The sequence below is a fragment of the Vicugna pacos genome, chromosome 22 (genome assembly GCF_048564905.1).
Source record: "Vicugna pacos chromosome 22, VicPac4, whole genome shotgun sequence".
NCBI classification, from domain to species: domain Eukaryota; kingdom Metazoa; phylum Chordata; class Mammalia; order Artiodactyla; family Camelidae; genus Vicugna; species Vicugna pacos.
This window is the reverse complement of record NC_133008.1, coordinates 20,316,266-20,341,152: the sequence shown is the minus strand read 5'-3', so window position 1 is coordinate 20,341,152 and position 24,887 is coordinate 20,316,266. Positions and strand designations below refer to the sequence as shown.

The 24,887-nt window shown below is 48.8% G+C and overlaps 1 protein-coding gene and 1 non-coding gene across 16 annotated transcripts in view; both read right to left on the bottom strand.

Annotated features, from left to right (window-relative positions):
• Positions 1-24,887, bottom strand: part of ATP10B (ATPase phospholipid transporting 10B (putative)) — a 414,699-nt gene that overhangs the window by 37,470 nt on the left and 352,342 nt on the right. For 14 of the 15 annotated variants that reach the window (XR_012063132.1, XR_012063133.1, XM_072947277.1 and 11 more), the window contains 7 exons: positions 23,229-23,356; positions 21,345-21,597; positions 20,002-20,240; positions 11,077-11,268; positions 8,994-9,594; positions 6,515-6,624; positions 3,750-3,876 (listed from right to left, as the gene is read on the bottom strand). Coding sequence is in view for 13 of the 15 variants with exons in the window: in XM_072947277.1 (XP_072803378.1) it covers positions 3,750-3,876; positions 6,515-6,624; positions 8,994-9,594; positions 11,077-11,268; positions 20,002-20,240; positions 21,345-21,597; positions 23,229-23,356 (1,650 nt within the window). In the remaining 2 variants the exon portion in view is untranslated. The remainder of the gene's footprint in view (positions 1-3,749; positions 3,877-6,514; positions 6,625-8,993; positions 9,595-11,076; positions 11,269-20,001; positions 20,241-21,344; positions 21,598-23,228; positions 23,357-24,887) is intronic. The other variant, XM_072947284.1, reaches the window with a different exon arrangement.
• Positions 292-363, bottom strand: TRNAA-GGC (transfer RNA alanine (anticodon GGC)). The gene has a single exon. It is a non-coding gene; the product is annotated as a tRNA-Ala (tRNA).

Sequence of the window (24,887 nt, the reverse complement as noted above, 5' to 3'; positions counted from 1 at the left end):
TTAAAGACACCAGAGCTCACATTTCGGTTCAGAAAGTAGCTGCATAATTTCCCCAGAGCCCTATCAAGCCAGGCAATGATTATTAACTGTCTCCCGTGTTCTAGGCTGTGCTGAGCACCCAGGACACAGCCGTGAAACAGACGGAGCTGGTCCCTATGCCCTCGCTGCTCAAAGGTCTGTTGAATCAGTATCTTTTTTTTGGTCCAACTATTTTATTATTATTATTAAACTTTTCATTTAATTTTTTTAATGTTTTGGGGGGAGGTAATTAGGTTGATTTATTTATTTTAATGAAGGTACTGGGGATTGAACCCAGGACCTCATGCATGCCAAGCACACACTCTACCGCTGAGCTATACCCTCCCCCGACTCAGGAGTTTTAACTGAGCTATGTGAGGAGAGGAGCCCAGGGTGCCGGGCAAACGTATACCAGGAGACTCGAACTTCACCTAGAAGGTCGGGGAAGGCTCTTGCTGAGGAAGTGCCATTTATGCTCAGACCTGGAAGATAAAGCCAAGTGGTGCAGAAGGGGGAGAATTCCAGGCAGAGGGATCCACATGTGTGAAGGCCCAGAGGGCAGAGTAGAAGACGACACAAAGGGAAGCAGAGTCAGGGGAGAGGGGAGGCCAGGCAGAGGGGGGAAAGTGCTGGGTCGTGTAGAGCCTGTCCGGGCATCAAGGGATTTCCCTCCTGTGTGTTTGATAGCAAAGAAGCTGAGAGTGATGGAATCAGCTTTGAGTTTTAAGAAGATCATTTTGGAGAACGGATTGGAGAGTGGAGGAAGCAGGATGAGACTGAGGGCTAGTGGTCCAGAGGAGAGCGGATGGGGGCTGGACCAGCGGAGCGGCAGCAGGAGTGGAGAGACGGAAATCTTTGCTTGGCAAGTGCTCGCCGCAGAACAGTGACTCGGGTTTTTAATATTATTCTTGAGGGAATTAAAGATGCAGATTCCATAATTTTTCAAAAGGTGTCAGGCTTTGAGCCAACCTGGATGATTATCTACCCAAATGTCAAATAGGTGCCAAGTGATTAAGCAAAAATAAATCTGCATTGACATTGAGATTCATTTCGAACTACAGACTGATGGCTGCCTGTGTCACTGTGGGCAGGAGGCCATGCCAATTCTTTCCACAGTCCTGAGCGACAATGGGTGGTCAAAGCAGTTATGCTGGATGGCATCTTGAAGAGATCATTTCATACTGTGGAACCTTGGTGTGAATGCACGGCAGCTTTTTGATGGCACGGCAGTTTCCTGGTGGTGAGATGACATCTTCCCAGCCCCAGTCCTCTCCTTCCCAAACCACCTTAAGGGAAGAAAAAGAAAACTCTCCATCCTGAAATGTGCCTGCTTTGTATGTCAGGCCCAGTGCGCAGGCAAACTAGCCCATAGAAAGCGGGGCCGAGCCTCACCTTTCCCTCCAAGTGTTAGCCTGGAAGCTGAGACTGAAGCTGATGTGCATTACAGGGTGGCAGAGTGAAGGAGAGAGGGGGAAATGCATTTATTTGTGTGAAAGAGAAAATGAAACAGGAAGGTGGTGAGAGCCTTTCTCAGCCAGGGAAGCTGACAGGTCCTGAAAAGTGTGTTCTTTTTTTTTTTTTTTTAAATTCTTACTTATTTTTTTGAAGTGTAGTCAGTTTATAATATTAGTTTCAGGCATACAGCAAAGTGATTCAGTTATATATAAACATATATATATTTTTTTCGATTTTTTTCCATTATAGCCCATTACAAGAAATTGAATATAGTCCCTGGGCCATCCAGCAGGTCCTTGTTGTTTATCTACTTTACATACAGTCATATGTATCAGTTTGTTCTCTTTCACAAAGAACCAGCTCAGGAGTGTGCCTCACCAGCAGAGACCAAAAGGCTCCCCAGAAGCAAAAGAAACCTCAGGGGCACCGAGGGGGTCAGGTGCTTAAATGGGGTGCCATTCTGGTGGCCTGGAGTGGAGGATGCAGCTGCCTGGCTGGCCCCAAAAAATGAGTTCTTGAAGCTATGGTAAATTTATACAATGGAATACCACTCAGCCATAAAAAAATAAAATAATGCCAATTGTAGCAACATGGATGGACCTGGAGATTGTCATTCTAAGTGAAGTAAGCCAGAAAGAGAAAAGAAAAATACCACATGGTATCACTCATATGTGAAATCTAAAAAAAAAGAAAAAAAGAAGACACTAATGAACTCAGCTACAAAACAGAAACAGACTCACAGACATAGTAAACAATCTTATGGTTACTGGGGGGAAACAGGTGGGAAAGGATAAACTGAAAGGTCGAGATTTGCAAATATTAACTACTATATATAAAATAGATAAAAAAATAAATTTCTTCTGTATAGCACAGGGAACTATATTCAATATCTTGTACTAGTCTATAATGAAAAAAGAATATGAAAAGGAATGTATGCGTGTATATGTACGACTGAAACATTGAGCCACACACCGGAAATGGACACATTGTGACTGACTATGCTTCAATAAAAATAAATAAATAAATGAGTTCTTGAGGCCAGCTTTCAAGGCGGCCTTGTGAGACAGCAGACAAAGGCTCCTATAGCCAAGACACAGGGAACAAAAGCACGTGAGGAGCAAAACTGTCTCCCCCTGCTTGTCACCAATCACCAAATCTTGATATGTCAAGAAGTGTTACCACCTCCTTACAGCCAGCCTGGGTCTTCCCGCCTTGCACCCCTCCTGGCTGAGAGCTTAGCAGAGTGTTATTTATCCAGAGGATGAGTGAAGGCTCGCCGGGGCACAGGGATGCATCCCTGGGCAGACAGCCGGGTCTCGACAGCGCCAGGGTTTGGCCCTCGTCCCCTGGTCAGCACTGCCTCCAAGATGAGAGAAGGCTTCCCCACATGGCCGGTGCCTGTGGCTGTTCAGGCACGTTGCCTTTCCTAGATCCTGCTCATGAGCTGTGACATTAATCCTGGTGAATAAGCCTCCCCCTACTCCCTTGGCAATGCTTTCCCTTCAGCGGAAATCCAACCCCGTCTCTTCACTGGTCCCCGGGCTCCCTGTCTCTCCCCCAGCGTATCCATCGAACGTCTATCCAGCAGCAGAGTAACTTTTGTAAAACACAGGTCTGAGCCTACCTTCACTCCTTTCTCCTCTCCAGACCTTCAGCGTACACTTCACATGGCCCTTCACAACCTGGGCCCTGCTGACCTCCTCACTTCCCGTATCCGCCCCACATCCCGTGGTCTAGTCATAGCGGACCTCTGAGTTTCCAGCCAGACTTTCTTGTCTCCATGCCTTCATTTGGGCCCTTCCCTCTGCCTGGAACATCCTCCCTCTTTGACCAGTGTCCTTTCTCCGCTCACTTCCCACCGTCCTGCACCCTCCTTGGCCCCGAGCTTGGTTGGCCCCTTCAACTTTGTGTTTCCACCCCACCAGGAACATCTTCCAGCCCAGCCCTCATCACACGCTGTTGAGGTTGCTTGCTTAATCATCCAGGTTTCCTTGCTCTGACTTGGCACACAGTAGGGGCCCAATCAACATTTGAATGACTGGAGGCCTCCCCCAGCAGGGGGTGCAGGAATGCTTCTCGGACATCCTCAGGATGCTGAGTGTGGGCTGGATACTGGCACAGCCCACTGGTGCCAAGTGCCAGGAAGGGCACCCCGAGGAGGCTTCTAATTGAGACACATTTGTAGCAACTGTCAAAATCAAGGCCAAGAACTCCCTTTCCAGTTTGCAACATTCCTTTTTTAAAAAAAAAAATAACGTTAATTTATTTTTAGCTACCGAGTAAGGTAAGCTGATTCTCCAGACGCTCTGCTGTCTCCATGAGAAGCTCGTCTCTGTTGCTGAGGGACACCTCGGCCTCATGCCGGAAGCTGGCCCATCGCTGGAAGTCTTCTTCACTCAGGACCTGCGGGACGGGAACAGACTCCTTTACAATTCTGGGTGAATCCCTCCTCCTTCCTGTGTGCTGGGCCTCCTACTGGCCAGCTAAACATCACTACATAATTAGATGGGGCTTTCCCCTCAATGATTTTTTTTTTATTTTTTGGAATGCTTGAATCAATAAAGGATTGATCCTCATGTTCCATTATCACCAAACTTCTGTTGAGCCTCTGTGATGCTCTGGGCAGGAGAGATACAGCAGTGATCAAGACAGACAAGAGCTGTATGGAGGTTCCTTAAAAAACTAAAAACAGACTATCATATGATCCAGCATCCACACTCCTGGGTACATACCCAGAGAAAAATATACTTCAAAAAGACACATGCACCCCAATTTTCACAGCAGCACTATTTACAACAGCCAAGACATGGAAGCAACCTAAATGTCCATCAACAGATGACTGAATAAAGATGTGGTGTGTACACACACACACACACACACACACACACACACACACACACACACACACACACACACACTGGAATACTACTCAGCCATAAAAAAGAATAAAATAATGCCATTTGCAGCAACATGGATGGACCTGGAGATCATCACTCTAAGTGAAGTAAGCCAGAAAGAGAAAGAAAAATGCCATATGATATCACTCAGATGTGGAATCTAAAAAAAAAGGACACAAATGAACCACTTATTATTTATAACTTAGATGACTGATTTCTTGAATATGTGTAAGCATATTTGACTGTCATTTACGATTGGATTACTGCATTCAGTTGATTCTTATTTTGTGGTTGGCTTTATTCCTTTGATAACTATGTACGTTTAAAAAGCTAGAGCTCTAAACTGTTCTTAGAAACAGTGAAGAGCTCATATACGTAAATTAATATGTGCAGTATATTGCATGTATGTTTTTACATACAATATATTGTATATGTGCACTCTAATTGTATCCATTTTATCTAATAAAACTGAAAAATAATTAAAAAAAAGACAAGAGCCCTGCATGCCTGGGCTTATGTGCTAGTGGAAGGCGAGAGACCTTATCCAAGTAAATAAAAGAACAGATCATTTCGAGGGGCTCTATACAGATAGTAAAGAGGGTGATATGATTATGGGGTGTGACTAGGTGGGGGAGATAACTGTGGGAAGGGAGACTATTTTATTTGGATCTTTGGGTCCCTTAGACAAAATGACATGCAATTTGAGATACAATGACAAGAAGAGTTCAGTCATGGGGAGGGGCCAGTTCTAAGGCCATGAGACAGCAATGAACTTGGCTTTATTTCTGATCCTTCAACACCGCAGCTGGATAAAGGATGGAGAGCCAGGCAGACAGGGGCCGGCAGTGAGGCGGGAAGGGCAGCCGGCAGCCGGGCCTTGCAGAGCCTATTCCACCACCAGTGGAGGTGCCCAGAGGCTGAAAGCATCCAACTAGAGGGCAAATCTCCCTCCCCTGGAGTTGGTAGCACTTTTAGACCCCTCCGTTGGCATTACGTGAACACTGTCTCTTATAGTAATGAATAATTCTTTTGCCCAAACATCAAATATTCTGTAAATTTTCCTCCGTGCATGGCACTGCAGGGAAAACCAAGGGGAGGCAGGCCCCCTTCGCTCGTGAGGAATAACACTCATTAGAGGAGGCAAAAATGGGAAAAGATAATTTCAATGAAAAATAGAAGGTGGTAAGGATATATTTACAATTTACAGAGTAGTAAGCACTGGTTGTGGTCCCAGGCACTGTACCCGTATTATCTTAATCTCCATGACAACTGTACAAGGTAGGGGACACCAGCGCCATTTTACAGATAAGAACATCCAATGCTCAGAGAGGAGACTTGTCCACGGCCACACCAAAGATCTGTGGTGAGATTGGGACTTACACCTTGGTAGGTCTGGCTTTCAAGTGGGTGCTCTTAAACTCTGTTGCACCAAGCACTATATAAGAGACGAAGCACTCTGGCGATTTATGGAAGAGCAACCACTTCTAGCCATCTAGAAATGCGTGCCCCTCAGAGCTCCCCTACCTGATTTTAGGTAGCCCCATTAGATGCCCTGGCTCTGGGATTCATAGCTCTTTGCCTGCTTTTCTGTAGAAGCTGCAGGATGAAAGACCTACAGGGCGTGAGCTGGGCCATCTACATGCCTGTAGCTGGGCCAAGGGCGATGCAATAGGGAATGGCAGGGACTGTGACCAACTGCAGAACACAGCACAATACATCCCTCAAAGGGATCGGCTACCATGGAGCTCCAGCAATTTGTGGCTGTTCAGGAATGGAGATCCAGTTTTCCAGATCCTCTATATTTTCAAGAGAAACCAGAAATCTAGATTTGTATGTGATCCTGCTAAATCTCCCAAGTTCCAAATCTAGGCAAATAATGCAAACTTTAAAAAGATACCTTGAAAGCAAATTTATAATGTTCAAAGGTTATTTTATGAGTTGCAGGTGACCAATTATATAGCCAATGAAAAGCAAGTCAGATTTCTGCCCCAGCAAAATTGTCCAGGTTGTGGGTCTTTGTGGTCAGGATAGTTGATTTTGAAAAATTTGAGAACCACCAACATTAATGATCTTCTAAAAAGACATAGAAAAGACAGAAGCAGGGTTGACGCCTTTCATCTACTAAACAAGGGATCTGTTCTTACCTTCTTGGCGACGCACAGTGTTCGAAGGCCATCTCTCGCATACAAGTCCAGGTGCTTCTGGGTCCGGGCTCGGATTTTCCTCACCTTCCTTTCCATGTCAGTGTCAGCTGCTGTCAAACAGTCATCGTGCCCCGTGAAGTCACATACAGATGCTAAAGACATCCTCATTCCTAATATTCTGGAGTCTTTAGAGGAGGGATTCCCTGACAGCCCACCCCAGAGACAGGGAGGAGCTCTCCCAGGTTGTCCTGGAAGGTGATCACTTCACGCATCCTTAAATTATCTGCTCTCTCAATCTGATCATCAAAAGTCTGTCTGAGAGAGGGTACTGTTTAAGGAAGGCAGGTGGTTTTAGGTATTGTTGCTAAACATCTGTTTGCATCAGAATCACCCGGGAACTTAAACAAATACTAGACATCTCCAGGTCCAGTTGCAGACCTGCTGAATCAGGGGACCGGAAATCTGCATCTTTGTCATTACCTATGGAGTTTTCCACGGGGTCAGGTTAGTCCTGGATGACCAGCTGTTCACTAAATCTTGAACATGCTTATCTGCTCCCTTCTGTGTCATCTGCTTCAGTCCCTAGAGCAAGTTTGCCCCCAAGATCGCGACAGACTCAAACTTCATTGCTAAGGCCTGTACCATACTGGGTTTGCTGAGTTAGGCTTACAAAAAATATTTTTTGGCTTCCTACAAATCTAGTGTGAAAAATATTTCATTGCGTTGCTCAAAGTCCCCTTTTTTGAAGTCCTACATAATATGTTTCTCTTAGAAGAAATTTGTCTTCTTTTCTTGAAATTCCAGTACTTTCATCTGTCAGATAAAAAGAATTTTTGAGCCTGGGTTCGTGGTTATGGGGCAGGATGGATGTGATCACCACTTCCTTTATCTGACATGTCACAGACATCACTACACAGTGGCAGCACTTTGTAAATCTGAGCTTGGAAAAAGCTTCAGAACCCTTCTTTACCAGGGCTGGACTGAGATCTTTAGAAGCCAAAAGTAGGGAAAAGATCTTGTGTACCTTGCCCATCCCTCCATATAATGCAAAATTAAAAACACAATTCTTAACAGTAAGATAAGTATAAGGAAGTTCAACAAAGCTCTGATTTTCCCCATGATACTATTGTAAGGCTGCTTTTATGCACTATAAAGATCCCTTCAAAGATTATTTTCTCATTTTTCAGTGCTACTGGTTTCCTGGTACCTTAAGCACAGTCTTTGTGCTTTGTCTTTTTGAGCACTATCTACAATATTTTATTTTCAATGATATCAGCTCCTGAGATTAAACATATTTTGCCTTCTACCTGTTTGAGTTTACCTTTTTGCTTGGGCTACCAGGAAACTCAGGGTCAAACAGAATGTTCAAATGCTGTAAATACATTAAACCTGAGGTTGTTTTGTTCCCCTCCTTTTCAAAGCTTTGCTTCTCAAATCTTATAGGAACATTGCTTATGTTATCTTTTACTGGAGCCATCTCTAATCCATTTTGGAATCAGGTGAGGAACAAACATCTCCAGGGTAGCTCAGATGGCTGTTGCCAGGGATAGAATGCTGTGGCTCCCTTGACTCAGAAACACTGAATTCACTTGTCTGCCAGAGTTTGGGGATGAAGAGACCTAATTAGCTCCCTTCCCATTCTAAACAGTCATCAATCCCCATGAACCTCTTGGCTCTGATCCACAGCTGACAATGCAGGAGTCACGGGGCTGCCCGGGCAATTCTACAGCTTGGCTAGAATCTACTGTCCTGGGAGAATCACCGCCCATAACTGTCCTCTCCTTGTTAGCAGTCCGGAAGCGGCTGCACACCAATTCACGCTGCTCCAGAATTGGACACTGATATGTAGGGACTTTGGAACATTTTTCTGGCTTGGAGCAAGTTTATGAAAATCCATTTTAGGGGAGGCTGGGGAGATGGATGATAAAGAGGAACACCTGAGGCTTCCCAGAGTGAACTGAGTCTGACGCCGAGTTCTAGGGGCAGGGAGAGCGTTCTGAGCCGGGGTTCGGGGTACCTGGGCCCAGGATTGACCATGAGTTCCCTGTGCCACTTCCTTCAGGTCACCCCCCTCTTTGGGTTAGTTGGCTTCTCTCCCAAACTAAGATTTTGGACCACAGTGTGTTTGATGGTGTGTTAATGGATGCGCTGGTGGAAAAAAAAAGTTCTGTATGGATAATTCAGATTTAAATGAGTTTAGAAAACTAGAAACTGGGATAAATAAAGAGGTTCCTCTATGACAAGACTGCCCCAAGTCTTTAATAGCTAACAGCCCGCTCTGTAATTCTCCAGGTTGAGGAGATGTCGAAAGCGGCATGTTTTAAGGATGATGCTTTGAGGAGAGCGTCTTGTGGGTCTGTGTTCCAGCTGCGACCGGCTGGATGGAGTGATGCTAAAAATCCAGCCCCTCATTACCATTCTAGGCCACCTCTTAAACTATGGGGCCCTCTCCTTCCAGAGCCCGGTGGGGTGGACTCACCGCGGGCCGGGTCTTCCAGCAGGTCCATGATAACGGAGTCGGCACCCTTGGTGTAGACGATGATCTCACGGGTCAGTGGGTGCCTCACCACCACGGACATTCTTTTCCTGACAGAGTCAAAATCCAGGGTGCAGAGGACATCGAAGGTAAGGCAGGTGCCCTGGGGCAAGCGCACGGTCACCTGCTCTGGTGTCCGGGACACCAGTGTGAAGCTGTAGGCGTGGGCAGCGTGCACCAGGGCGGCCTCGTCGGGGCTCTCGGCCTCATAGCAGAGCTCAGGGCCGGCCAGGCCCGGGGCTGCTGCCCCTAGCCCCGCCTCCAGGCAAGCGTCCGGCCCCACCCCTGGGATGTCACCCTGCTCCCACGTGCTGCTCTTAGAGCCACCGTCCGTGGAGTAGCCTCCACTGCACACAGATGCATCATCTCTCTCCTCTGAGTCTGTGGTGGGCACGTGGGTCCCCAGGCTCTCCCCCAGGCCCACGTCGGAGGGCGCGGTGGATGAGAATGACTGGCTGAGGCTCGACAGCTTCAGCCTGTGGAACAGTAGTTGAATCTTCTCCAGGGATGTCCCCAGGGCCTTGGTCGAGGGCGGCAGGGTGACCTGGTGGTCAAAGGAGGGAAGCAGAACATTACCCTCCATGGTGTAAAAAATACCAAGCTGCCCTGTGGCAGAATAGAGAGATTGTTTTGCAACCAGAGATGGTGGGCAAGTCTTCTCCCCTCTCTGGACCTCAGTTTAACCACCTGTAACACAACGGGAGTAGGCCATTTGTTTCCTTCCAGCCCTGGCATTCTAGGGATCGGCAATGCTCACCTTCCGCTATCTTACGACCATCCCGCTCTGATCACGGACAAAGGAAAGAAAAGGAGACAAAAGCCAGACTCACAGTAGGACTTCCCATCCCCTGCACCCTTACCATCACCTTGTCTGTTTATTTCTGCCCACGGCACAGCTCACTTCATCCTTCCAGCACCTCCAGGGGATACTGTCATCACCCCAATTTATGGTGGAGGAGACGGAGGCGTGAAGAGGTTAGGCTGACCGTGATCACCCCGAGTGGAGGTGGTAGGGCTGGGACTCATATCTGGGAGACTGGGCTCTCGGGCTGCTCACCAACCAAAGCCTCCTCATTAACTTGGAAACTGAGAATGGGATGCTGTCCTTCCCCAAATGGTGCTTCTTTCCCTCTTGAAAATAGGGTGCATTCCTCAGTTAACGCTTCACGCCTCCCAAAGCTCCCTGAGGACTTCTGGTCACTTCGTGATTTTTCAGTGGTTGAACTGACTCTTTGGGGTGGGTGAGAATCTGGGTGTAATACTAGGAGCCTCTGGTTTGGTACCTGAGTGAACCCTCTTTTTCTTGATTTCATAGCCCCAAGTTGTACCACCTGATTATTCTTATTAGTCACTTACAAGGGAGCTTGGGTGAGAATTTGTGCATATAAGTGGAAGATGAATCTACTTTCAGTACTGAAAGTTAATTCAAAGTATAACCTCCTATAAATGGCCATCCAGCTGCATTATCTCCAAATTGGCAGAACTTCACACATGGTATTAATTGTTTTTTAAAGCCTCCATTAAAAAGCAGATACCAGCATACCATGATAACATCACAGAATCATCCGGATGGTTCTGTTGTGTATTAACCATACGTCCTTCACTAAGTTACTCAAGCTCTCTGAATCACTGTTTCTCCACTTGTTAAATCCAAGGCCATACCTCACAGGGTTGCTGGGCTGCGAGGATTAAATGACACAGCAGGTGACGCATTTGGCATGGAGCCTGGTGCACAGCAGCAAGTGCTCAGTAAATGTTAACTTTTAACATCTACCCTGCAGACAGATAGACCCAAGGTTTGAAAGCTACACGGAGAACTCACATGTAACATTTTTCCATTTTATTTTAAAAATGGGGGAACTGGGGCCCAGGAAGGACAAATGCTCTGTTCCAGGTCTCAGAGTGAGGAAATGGCGACTGTGGGGCTAGGCTGGGACCTAAGTGTCGTGTCTCCCTGTGCAGGGCTTCACCCCTCCGCCCCACCCCTCCTCCCACCCATCCCAGCTCCACCATCACCGGTCCTCACCCTCTGCCGGGGCTCGGTGGTCGTGGAGACCATGACAGAGTTGCAGATGGTTAAGGCAAGGAAGAAGTCAGCAACGGAGGAGGCGGTGGAGAGGGAAGGCTTGGCGGGCCTGGTGTCTGACAAGCTCTCCAGCCACAGGGCTGCGTCCTGCACCTTGGTCAGTAGATTTTTATCTGGAGTCACATCTTTTTCCTGGGAGATAAAGGTATGGGTCAGAGTCTGTTTTCGATTTAGGGGAGGAAGGACCCCCCCCTCCCCCAGTAGATTCTCTCATTCCCAGGAAAGGCCACGCGGTCCTTGCTGCGTCTGGTCCTGCATCCGGTCCATCTCCCCTCCTGCAGGCCTGCTCACTGCAGATTCTTACTGGATTCCTCCCTTTCCCTCACCGCCACATGCCCATCAGTTGTAAGCTCTGGTAGCTCTTCCCCCACAAAGTTTCCGCACTGGTTACCCCTCCTTCCTGATGCTTCCAGTCTGGTCCAGCCTGGCCCTCCATCCCTCAGTCCTGGATTTCTGCCGCAGCCTCTTCCTCTTTTCCTGCCTTTCAGCTCTTTCCTTTCTAACCATCCTAGGGATCACCCATACATCTTCCTCCAACCTCATCTCCCTGAGCATATTCTCAAGCGTGAAAAGCCTTCGGGAGGCCTTCACTGCTAGCACAGTCATTTCAGTAGGCAATTCAATTTCTCCCCAGTTTGCATCTCCACCCCTTATCCCCACCACTCTGCCACATGGACCCTCAGCTCAGCCGGGTGGTCTGTTTGTTGCCTCCTGGGAGATGTATCCCTCTCCTGTGCCTTGGATCACCCCCTGTTTGAAAAAGTCCTCTCCTGTCTGCCAAGATCCTACCCTGACTTCAATAACCATGAAAACGTCTACATGTCTGTAAGATCCTAACCAGCCCACGATGAGTTCTCCTACTTCTGAGCCACAATAGCATGTCCTTGAACTCAGAATGTTCACAGGAGTCAGGCAGGTAAGGTGAATGAGGGAAATCACCCAAGGTATGGAAGAGGACACCACGGAATGGCAGGGGCTGTAAGATCTGGCAAATCCTACCCCATCTGAAAGGTGACAACTGCTCTGCTAGTGAGATGCTTCAGGGAGAGTGCACGTTACCAAATCTCTGGAGAGTTCAAGATAAAGTAGAGATGATATGAGAACTGTCTTTTTTTTTTTAATTTGTGAGCTGCCAATGTTCCTAGCAGCACTATTTACTATTTAGTCAAGACATGGAAACAACCTAAATGTCCATCAGCAGATGACTGGATAAAGAAGCTGTGGTAAAGTTATACAATGGAATACTACTCAGCCATGAAAAAGAATACAGTAATGCCATTTGCAGCAACATGGACGGACCTGGAGATCATCATTCTAAGTGAAGTCAGCCAGAAAGAGAAAAGAAAAATACCACATGATATCACTCATATGAGGAATCCCCCCCCCAAAGACAAACAAACTAATTTACAAATCAGAAACAGACTCACAGATGTAGAAAACAAACTTATGGTTACTGGGGTTGTGGAGGAGGGAGTGGGAAGGGATAAATTGGGAGCTTGAGATTTGCAGACACTAATATATACAAAACAGATAAATAACACGTTCATACTGTATAGCACAGGGAACTATATTCAATATCTTGTAGTAACCTACAGTGAAAAAGAATATGAAAATGAATACATGTATGTTCATGTATGACTAAAGCATTGTGCTGTGCACCAGAAACTGATACACTGTAAACTGACCCCACTTCAATAGAAATGTATATACAAATGAAAAAACACTGTGGGCTGGATCTGACTCCTGGGTTTCCAACTTTTCATGTCACTGTAGAAGTCCCCACTTCCACCACCCCTCTAGAAGTCACTACACATTGACCTATATTTTAAATTTTCTCACGTCCATGTTTAGTCTCTCTAGAGATAAACCAAGAACCTCAAAGACAGAGGCTGCCTTCTCCAGGAAGTTGTAATTTCTGGAGCTCCAGCTGCTGGCGTGTTTGAAGCAGAAGTTCAACACACACCGGCTCCTCCTAGATATGGCAAAAGCCATTCTGCAAAGAAGTTTTCACATAGAACCGTTTCTATCAATGTTCAGAGTTCACAGGTTAATTGAAGTTTAGAAGAAAGAGAGTCAATGATTGAGAAAGACGGGCTGGGGGGGAGCCTGATTGCTTTGTGCAGGGTAAAGACTGAGGGCTGATGAGCTAGAAAGTTGTACAAACAAGAGCCCACGCTGAGACTGAAAATACCCCTGCGGGTAGAGTCCTCAGAGTGTGTCTTCTTTGACTCCCAAATGCAGCGACTCCAAAGGACAGATTCTATCCTCCCTGGGGCTGCTGGCACAGGCGAGAGCCACAGGGGAGGACACCCAGACAGACGTGGAGGTGCTGGATGGCTGGAGGGACGAGGGTCAGGCTTTCCAACAGCCCAGGAAGCTTGAGGGACATGGACTGGAGCTGAGGTGGAGCACACACTCTTCCAAGGGTCCCAGCCTTCCTTTGGAGGGCTCTCCCAGAGCCAACACCTACACTGTCATCTAGTTCATACCATCTTAAGAGCACAAAGTCCAGAAAAAATTCTGTTTATTAAAAGGAAGAGTGTGGCGTGGGGTATAGCTCAGTGTGTAGAGCTCATGCTCAGCATGCATGAGGTCCTGGGTTCAACCCCCAGTACCTCTATTAAAAATAAATGAATAAATAAATAAATGAATAAATAAGTAGACCTAACTACTTCCCTCCTCAAAAAAAAAAAAAAAAAAAAGAAAAAACCCCCCAAAATTAAAAGGAAGAGTGCTGTAATACTGCCACCAAGCCTGCACTTCCTCCCATTGCCCTGCAACTGGCGCTGCCGAGCCGTCCTGACCCCGCGGGGCCCCTGTCTTCAGAACCTCAGGAAGGGAGCCCGCACCCTCCGTCCCCTCTGCTCTGAGTGCAGCTGTCAGAGCAGGAGCTCACACGGACGCAGCTCATCCTACCTTCCAAGCAGTGCCACTGATGTGACCTCCCTGGTCTCAGTTTCAAGTTGAGATGAAACTAGTCCCAACTTAATTGAAATCCAGCGCGATGGGCTGACCTGGCCAGTCACCCGGTGAGTCGGTGTAATTGGATGTCAGACCCCTTGACTGCGAGTCTAGGGTCTTTCTTTCTGTGGTCAAGGTAAAGTAGCTCTGTTCCTTTACTGACGCTCCTGTGCGAACTCCTCTAAGATCCCAGGGTCCCTCCAGTGCCTGCCGCCAGTTTACCACACCACTCGAGGGGCTCTGAGCTTGTTTCCTGTAACAGTGATGATCGTTCCTATTCACGCAGTGCTCCTTACGTTCTGCCTACATCCATCATCTCCCTGCATCCGCTCCACACATTATCTGTGGACTACCATTATCTTCCCAGTGACCTCTGTGTTCGAGATGAGGAAACTGCGGTCCCGGAAGATTAGGTGTCTCGCCCAAGGTCATACAGTAAGCTGATTCAGGACAGCCCAACTCTAGAATTCACCTTCTTAACCGCCACGCCAGGCAAGGTCCCCCACGAAGCGGAAGTGGCCTTACTTAGATACTCGCCCAGACACATCCCAGACACAACTGACGGGCTTGTATATCTAATCCTTAGGGCTCAGCAGACAGTCCAGGAGATTATAAAGGGGATTATAGGGATCTTTTTCAGAGAAAAGGATTTTATTTATTTTCCTGGTGGGGGTTTATGATTGAGATGCGTTTAACCCTTACCACAGACACTCAGACTTGGGAACAAGCTTCGAGGTCATCAAAGCCAAATCCCTTATTTTCCTGCTGATAAAACTGAGCGCCAGGGAGGAGGGGAAGGCACTGCTCAAGATGGCACACTGAATCGGGGTCAGTGTGCGGACAGCTTTCACACCACCTGACTCCAGCCTCTGGCAGCCCACTGCTCTGCTCTCAGCTATGCATTATGTATTCCCAAACGGTGACACAGCTAAAGCGATTTAATGGTTATTTACTGCATGTCCACTTACTCTCTGGTCTCTAAGTGCCGCGAGGGCAGAGGCTGTGATGTGTCCCTGGTGCCTGGCAGCCTGCGGGCACCCAAACCTTTGTGGCCGGACTCCTATCTAGGACACCGCGCTAGCTCACTGCTGATTAACCCACGGCGTTCCCTTTGTTAGAACTCTTCTTCAGTGTATTGCCACCCAGTCCTACGGTAATGCATTAAAGAAAAGTTCTGCAGAGGCCAACTTCTCCCTGGCGCTGGCAGCAGGCCCAGCCTGCAGGTGTCAGCGGCAGACGTCAGGGGGGCTTTCCCTGGGCTCGCAGACTTGTGTCTGCAGGGCAAGGTTCTCCCTGGCTCCCTCTGCCCACAGCCCGTGGGGTTCCTGTCCGGTTCATTAACACTTAGGAGCTTGGCATGTAGGACTCCTAGAGGGAGAGCAGCGCCTCCACCCACCTCTGGGACCTTCCGCTAGTCTGTTTCTCTGTGGGACCACTAGCTGTTCAGACCAGAGCTTTGTGGCAGCCAAGCACCCCACTGGTTGGGTTTCTTTCTGTTGCTGAACACCTAAAGCTCATGCAAACCCTCTCTGAGGAAGGCGCTCTCTGACCTCACACCACACCCTCAAAGAACCTCTTATCATTAGATAATATTTATTGACAATCTATAGCAAAGCCAGGTGCTTTGCTAAGTGCTTGCATGTACATCATTTAATCATTATAACAGCAATAAAACAGCTACTATCACTCTCCCATTTTATTTATGAGGGAAACGAGGCTCACAGAAGATACGTAACTTGTCCGAGGTCACAAAGTCAAAGAGCTGGGTCTTGAGTCCAGTTCTGCCTGATGCCCAAACTGAAACCCTTCAACGCTATACTGGCACCTCCCAAACTCTAACATGTGCACAAATCAATGGGGCATCTCATTTAAGTGCAGACGCGGATTCAGCCGGTCTGGAGTAGGGCCGGAGCACCTGCATTTCCATAAGCTCCCACGTGGTGCACCTGCTGCTGGTCCAAGGACCAGAGTTTGAGTAGCCAGGCTCTGGGCTCTTGCCCTGTCGCTCCCGCTCACCTCCTGGCTGGGGAGCGTTCCACGCTGGAGGCTGGGACCAGCCGGCCGAGCTGCGATCTGCTGCTCTCCTCTAGTTTTTACCACGTTGGTGACCATCACTGACTGGGGGCAGCAGGTTGTTGCTATGGGAACCCACAGAGCCAGGGGTGGAAATTAACAGGAACCCTGGTGCTCACGCCTGGAGGCAAACTCTGTGGCTTGGCTCCTCCCATGCCCCCATCTCTCCCTTCACCTCTCTCCGAGCTGTGCCTTTTTTTCCCCAGCTACTCTTCAGAACCCCAGTTCTCCATCTGCCTGGGCGGACTGTCTCCCCTACAACCACCTGCCCTCTCCCCGTTAGACGATCTCTTCTCTTTGCTCTTGTTAACTTTTAGTATGCCTCAAATTCAGCTCAGGTGCAAACTCTTCCAGGAAGTCCCCCCTGATGCCTAGTTTGACGCAGGTGCACCTCTGGGCTCCCAGCCACCCACCCCAGCACTGAGAGTGCTTGCCTGCAGTCAGTGGGGCTCTTTCTGCCCCTTCCCTGGGCTGTAAGCACCTGCAATCAGGGAGAAGGCTCCATTAGATGTTACGTCCCCAGCCTTTAGAACAGTACCTGCCATGTTGCGGATGCTTGCTTAGTGTTTGCTGGCTGCCTGACAATAAATGAAAGCCTGTTCTAAAGAAATGTGGATACTGAGGATACACAGACTTGGCAGAGGAGGCAGGAAGCGGACCCTCCTATCTGCTGTTGGGGCATGTCTAAGCTGGTACAACTACTTGGGAAGTATAAGTCAAAATTAAAAAAAAAATGCACACACTCCCAATTTAGCAATTATGCTCTAAGAATGCTGTAGAAAAACTTACACACGGATATAAACAGATGATGGCTCAACCACCCAACAAATCCTCAAAGCCACTGAAAAAGGGACAAGGCAGCTCTCCACGGAGTATCTGTCTGTCTCTCTACATGTATAAAATAGTCCCCAAGATTCATTATGTTAAACGAAAAGTCCAATGAACTTATTTACAAAACAGAAAGACTCACAGAAGTGGAAAACAAACTTACGGTTTCAAAGCAGAAAGGATGGGGGAGGGATAAACTAGGAGTTTGGGATTAGCAGATACAAACTACCAGGACCTACTTATACAGCACAGGGAACTACATTCACTATCTTGTAATAACCTATAATGATAAAGACTATAAAAAATAATATATATATATATATAAATATAACTGAATCATGATGCTATACACCAGAAACTAACACAACATTATAAATCAACTATACACTTCAATAAAAAAAAATTTCCAAAGTCCAAAAGAGTGCGTTTGGCATGTTTCTGTTTGTGGGAAGGGATGTGCTTATGTGCATCGCCCACCGCAGGATTCAGCGTAGACACTGGCCCTCCGGTAAGGACCCAGGAAACTGTGAGTAATGGCTGTCTCTGAGGTGGTGGGGGACACAGGACTTCCTCTCTTCCATTTGCCCTTTGGTTCCTTTTGAATACTGAGCCATGTGGCTGCATCACTATTGTGGAAACAAATTTTCCCGGTTGCTAGAGAGCTAAACGATGAAACGTACTGAAATATACCTGAAAAACTTAGGGCAGTGACGTTTTTGGCCTCGCTGAAGTTGTGGCCTTGATGATACTGAGTTTGGTTCAAGAACGGGGAGAGCCCCATGTCAGTAACGAGTTGCTTAAATAGAAGCACAGGGAATGTTAAAGGTAAGCTTTTCTCACGCGGGACATAAGCCTCAAGGGACGCAGCGCAGCGGCCTAGCAGGAAGGGGGTTTGCCAGGTCTTGCAAGACCCCGTTCTTGTGAACAGGGTCGCTGCAGCTGTGCGACCCCCGTGGGGACCCTGGGAGCCAAGGGAAGCAACGCTGAGACGGGCTTCATCTGTTTCTTGCCCTCACATCACTGCCAAAAAGGCGCTGTGTGCTTGGCAGCTTAAATCAGGACACTTAGCGCGCCTCGCCGTGGGAGTGTGTGCCTGCGGCCCGCCCCCGCCAACCCGGAGCAGAAACCAGGTCCAACGCAAGAAAGGAAGGCCGAGTTTCAGGAGGGGAGGCAGAGGGCCAAAGACGCCCCCTGTACTTCTCTCTACTGCACTCTTTCCACACAGTGGGGGCGGGGCCATGGTACAGTCTGGAGCCTAATGCAAACGTTACGATTAGGAAGATATTCTTTATGGTCTGTTGATTCTGGAAAACATGTTTGCAAGTGGCACTTCTAAGCAAAGACTCTCTACTCCAATCTTGGCTACTTAGGGACTGGGGGGGTGGGGGAAGGCATTTCATTTTCCATCTGCTGGTACTATTAAACGCTGGCTCAGAACTCACCACTTCGTAAGTCTATTACCCAACCTAAAGCCACAGATTTTACAGCAGCCGGTTAGGCAACAATACCTGATGATTCCTCTCTCTTGGTAGTGAAGGAAAAAGCCAGCTTTTGTGGCAGTGGTGGTTACTGCTGATGCTCATTTTAGTTTTGGTTTAGAGCAAAGGGCCAAGGAAGCCAACAACGAGCTTGTTTGGAGTGTGGTCGGGCACTCTGCCATGACCTGGCACCCCTGAGGTTTCAGAGGCCAAGTTCTGGCTGAGTTTACAAGGGGGAGGGGAAGGACTGGTGCAGCCGACAGACTAGCTTAGCAGACTGGGTGCCAGATGTGCGGGTGGAAGAGGAGGCAACACGGAGAGCCTGCCGAGAGTGGGTGGGGGCGGGAGCCCAGGCGTCCACCTGGGGCTGCCACAGGCCTTCTCTACGGACTCATTCCAGGATCTGCCACTCCAGCCACAGATGTTTCGTAGGTTAGTGTCAGAGCCCTTTAAGGCCGCAGAAATCACCGCCTTTAGCCAGTACCTCCCAAGCTGTAGCAGGTGCCTGTTTGAGCCAAATAAGGACCACTTCCAAGTGGGGTGATGTGATGCTTGGAGAGGCTCTCAATCTTGGTTGCTCACTAGAATTATCAGAAATAAAAACACAAATGCGTAGGCCCTGCCCAGGACCAAATATACCAGCCTCTCCGGGGAGAGGGCTCGACATTATATTTTATGAAAACTCACATTTCCCCTCCCTGTCATCAGTCATGTGAGCATTTGACCAAGGTAGACAGCTTTCCTCTAGAAAGATCACCGAAAACTTCTGTTAGTTATCCATCTGTCTGGGACACAGGATTTTCAGAATTAAGTCCTCAGGATCAACTCACGAGGCATAACAGTCACCCTTTTTCAAGATGGGAACATTGAGGCTTCCAGCTCAGGAAGCTGACTGAAGTCACAGGGCTGATACCCGCTGGCGCGGAGATGAAACCCTGGGGCACCGGACCCCCCAAGTGCCTAATTCATAGCTGGCAGGGACCTTGCAGGTCAGCACCAGCATCATATTCCTCGCCTTTCAGAACAGCCAGAGAGAGGTGGAAGCAAAGGCTTTTCAGGTGATGAAACAGGGATAGAAAGAGGTTTAACTTGTTCTTAAGGTTTCTCAGCAAGACAGGAGCAGAGCTGAAGCCAGGGCCTACGCTTCCTGACCCTTGGCCCAGTCCTCTCTCCAACAGATAGCCGGGAGGCTGCTGCCCCACTAACCCCAGGTCTTCACCCTGACGGGATCGGCACATCCAACAGCTCACAAAGAGCACACGCCACCATCCTCGCCTGCCTGCGCAAGGAAGAATTGGGTCTTACTCCATGCATCAAATTCCTTACTGTGTCTGAATAAACTTAGTCGGAACCTGCTTTTAATCATGGCAGCCAGGGCAGGATGGTGACATCCAGGCCCTGGAGACAGCTCGTTGTGACAGCCCTTCAGGATTTATAGCCTTTTCTCTTTCACACCCCAGAGCCCTCTCCCAACTCTCCCCGAGAGACATCACTTACATCCCAAGGGGAAAAGGCAGGGACTTACTATAGCACTGCTGAAGGCCACAGGGGGCGGGGAGATTTCACAGCGTCCCACGGACCTTTGGCGCGAGTGGCCCTGGATGGGCACCCGGGCACTCTGGCTCCTCCTCAGAGGCTGGGACCCTCCTCGGTCCCTCACTGTCGCTGGGCCCTGGTCCCAGCAGGCTGGGAAGGACAGACCTTGGTACTGGGTCCACTCTTCACTGTCGGAGTCCAGCTCCTTTGGGGTCTCCAGTCGCTTGGCTGCAAGAAAGGAGTCCTGTTATGGCACCAGTCCTACCCTGGCTGCACCGTGGGCGGGGGGTGGGCGATGCCAGGCTGCGGGGTGGAGTAAGGGCACTGTGCTGCTCTGGGAAACGGGCAGCTGGCTCCTCTGACTGGAGCAAGAGGTGACACTAAGTCACACGGGTTCAAATCCTGCCTCTCCTGCCTCCCAGGTATGTGACCTTGAGCTTTGCCTAATCTGTGCCTCCATTTCCTCCATCAGGGGCTCTAGGCTTGAAGACTTACTGATATAATGTGTTCAGGTGATCAGCATACTCTGAGCCCTGCTGATGGGAGCTGTTGTTATTGCTAAAAAGAGATGGGAAGCTCCCATGTAAATGGTCACCACTGTGGCAAAGGAGACTGGGCTGCGGCCTGTGATATCCCCTCCCTTCGCTTTGTCCACCCCTGTCACTCAAGAGGAGGCTGCTGCTCTGAGTTTCTTCTCCTAGTTAGGGAGTGTGTGTGTGTGTGTGTGTGTGTGTGTGTGTGTGTGTGTGTGTGTGTGTGTGTGGTCAGGGAGGGAGCTGATGCAATCAGGCCAGCTTTACAGGCCACCGTCAGTGCACGCATAATGACAGTCCCCAGGCATTTTACAGCCGTATCTCCCAAGCTTAAAAGCTTTGCCTCCGTGGAAACCTCCGGGATCAGTCAGCGTGGAGGGCATTTCCTGGATGTACCATGTCTGACCACGCGCCCAGCCCGAGGCCTGTCCTGTCCGGTAAGGTGACCTGAGAAATTCTTCAAGTTTGCCTGCATTACTGGTGCATAACTGGGACATGTCCCCAGCGCACTCCTGACAGATAAAAATCGTGTGTGTAAATGGCCCCAGACAAAGGTCGACAGGCCAGAGGGCTAGCACACAGGAGATCGGTGATTGCCCCTGTGAACAAGTGGAAGTTTCCCAGTGATGAGGACAGCGCTGATCTGTGACGAGGAAGTCCATGGGGATGCGGGAAGCTCCCGCTCGCAGAGCCACCCAGCTCTGCAGGGAGCCGGAATGATGGCTTTTGTCACCATTCTCTTAGGAGGACAGGGGCCGTTCCTTTAGAAGAGGGATGGGGCCCCCGGAAGCCCTCGCACCATTCTCTTGGTGAGAATACTCGCTGCCCGTGATGGTGCAGCGCCGGAACACCATCTTGTTCTCGGTCAGCGTCCCCGTCTTGTCTGAGAAGATGTACTGGATCTGGCCCAAGTCCTCAGTGATGTTGAGGGCGCGACATTGAATGGACAAATCGGTGTCTTCATCATACAGGTCGAGGTCATTGTGCAGCAAGAAGACTTGCCCGAGCTTCACCAGCTCGATGGACACGTACAGGGAGATTGGGATCAGCACCTGTGGGGAGATGGATTCCCACCGTGTCAGCAGCCAGGCTGGTTCCTCACCTCAGGACCCTCACTGAGTGAGGGTGGGGGGTGGGGAGCAAAGGCATCTCATGCAAAGCTGAGGTCAGATTACATCATGGACTTTCCTGAGAAATCGAAGTGACCTCGTGCCTCTCTTGGGATTCTTAGGGGAATCTGAAAAAGTGATAAGGCTTCTTCAGTCAGGGATGTCTGGCATGGGAGAGGCACTCACCGTTGGCTGTTTATTGACTGAGCAGGAAGTGTGTGAGGGGCTCTGGGGGCCTCTGTCTGAGTCTCCTGATGCCCCTTGGATCTCTGTGCCACCAAGGACTGCCGCTCACTTTGACAGACTTTCCGACCCATTGTGGACCATGGCCCACCCATCCGATACCGTGTGTCTGATGAGCATTTGCTGTGTGTCATGTGCTGTTCTAGGTGCTGCAAACAGCAGTGAGTGGAACAAAACCCCCAGCCTTGAAGACCTCGCATTTCAGTAAACAAAGTAACATGTATCTGGTGGTGGTTAAATCTCATGTGAAAGAATAAAGAAAAGAGGGTAGAGGGTGAAGGCGGGGAGGGACTCTTTCATAAACCACGACCTTTGCACAGAGACCTGAAGAAATGAGGGTGTGAGCGTGAGGTTATCTGCGGGAGGAGGAGCATTCCGGGCACCGCAGGCTGGGTGTTTGAGGGTGGGTAGGAGTCAGCAGGGTTGCGTGTGACTGAGTGGGGACAGCTCCCAGATGCTGGCCAGGAGGGAGGCAGGGTTTGGATCATTCAGGGCCTTGCTGATTGCGGTAAGAACTTTGGATTTCACTTTGATTGTGATCCCATCAGAGGGTTCAGTGCAGAGGAGGGCCATGACCCGACTCACATTTTAAAAAGATTACTCTGCTCAGTGAGCAAGAGAACTAATGAGTGAAAAAGGTTCACCAGTAAGAGGACAACGTGACACCCTCAATAATGTAAGAACTCAACCTTAGATGGGTTTCAGCAAAGCAAAACCACAACTCCCCCTTGTCTTTTCAAAGACTGTAATTTCTTACAGGGCCTGAAGGTTTTTTTTTTTCTTCATCTCTTTATACCCGCCTGCACCTTGTAGGTGTTTACCTGTAGGAGGTGCCTTCCTTACCTCCCTTGTAGGTGCTCCGTGTTTTTGGTTTTTCCCTCCATCTATCAAATGGGAGAACACTAACCTGGAGTTCCCTTCTCTCAGTGCTTGAGGCTTGAAAGTTCTCTGCAGTTCTCTGTGCTGTGTTATCTTTTGTTGTCCCCAGGTCATGAGGGTTTTACCTGTTCTATAGCTGGCAAAGGGACAGGGACACATGGCTTACGGCTGCAGTCTTATTCTTGGAGAGAAAAGCCTGATAAATATTTCTCTCTGCTATTATCTGGGGCCAAGGTCCCCTCCACGAGGCAGGGCTGGTCCTGACATCACCCCCGAGGTGAATACTTTCCAAGACCCATAAGAAAGCAATCCACATTTCCCCATCTCAGTCCAGTCAGTTCTTTCTTGGGCTCAGCACTGACTTTTCTTTTTCTTTTTTTCTTTTCTTTTGCAGAGTTGTACAGATATTGGCCACAGGTCTTTTGAGCCCCGAGTTCAGGAGGGCCTCCTACCTGGAGCAGGATAATCATCGTGAGGAACATGTAGAAGCCCCCGAGGGCCAGGGGAAGGAAGTTGCCCTTGGCATCTGGTACATCGAAGGGAGGGTGTTCTGCAAAGGTCCCATTCCAGAGGCCGTGACCTAGAGGAGGCAAAGCCAGCGATGAGGCAAAATCTCCACTTAATCCCAAACTGGTCAATTACATCAGCCCTTCCTTGCCTTATTCCTGGAAAAGAGCATGCTTTGGAGAAACTCATCCTTATTCTACATAACATAGGGGTGTGTGTGTGTGTTCATTTAGCTCTAAAGTGGTCCTTCATCTACCCTGTATTTCAATCTCTTGATAGACATTAAGTCTCTCCTCCCAGAGGAGACGAGCATGAGGATTACTTACATTTTGTTGAAGCCCTGTTATACAGAGGTTGGAAAGAGAGAAAGGGGCATGAGTTTTTTTTTTTTTCTAGTTGTGTAGTAGAAAGTACATAGCTGAGAAGTCTTGATGGATCTGTACCCTAGCCCCTCTTTTTCTCCCATGCATGTATCCATCCATCCATCCATCCATCCATCCATCCATCCATATCTCTGTTCACCCACTCCTTCCTGCCTCCTTCCTATCCTCCTTTTACCCCAAATTTATTAATTCGAGAAGGAGTTGGTCCTAGTTCTTGTCTTTGAGGAGCTACCTACTAAGTCAGGGAGCCAGACGAAAAGACACAAATCCCACAGTGTGAGGGGTGCTATGCCAGATCCTGGAATGCTCTAAGATTTTGTGACAGCAGCACTGGATGCAGACAGAACCCTCTGTTTCCTTATCTGCAAATGGGGATGACCACCCCCATCATGGGAGAACTGATCAGGTGAAGTGTGCCTGGCACCTGCTTCCGAGCTCTCTGAACCTCAGTATCCTCATTTGTCAATTAGTTACAATGCCTTCTCCATGGAGTTACTGTGAGAACAGAATACCCTGATGTGTATGATGCCCTTAGCCCCAGGGTAGCAACTGTAGGGAACAAAAGGCACAGCGGATGCTGCCCAGCCCCTAGGATGCTTCCTTGCCCAGCAGATCGGGCCAAATACCATCAGACATGGCAGAAGAAAGCAGACTCCTAGACGTGAGGTTAAGGGCCAAATATAAGGCACGCAGTAAGGATCACTGGCTTTCAGAAGATAGACCAGGAGAGAAATCAGAGAAGGCTGCGTGGAGGAGGAGGCCAGGCAAGGCCCTGCAGCCCAGGTGGGTCCTGGGTGGTAAGAAAGGTTGAGGGGGGCACTTTCAAGGGAATTAAAAAAGAAACACCACTTTACACCATTAAAGTAAATGTGTGATAAATAACCCCAGAATGGTGCTCATTCAAGAGCTTTCACCGCCTGCAGGAGCTGTACTTAAATTAGGCGCCAGCAGAGGCCTGCCACTCTGTATGAGTTGTTATTCTCAGAGAGAACAGAGTCCTGCCCCTCTCCATTACTCTCTCAGTTTACTTACTATTTGGGGCACTCGGCCAAGCTGACTCTGGTTCGCATGTATCTCATCTCACCGTGTGACCTTTTCATCATTAACTTCCTTTCTCGGGAGACACAGTGAGATGATCTCATATGTCCTTTCCAGGTCTGACGTTCTCTGAAAAACCTGTCCTGACGCCAGCCCCCCACACGGAGAGCCGTTAGACACATC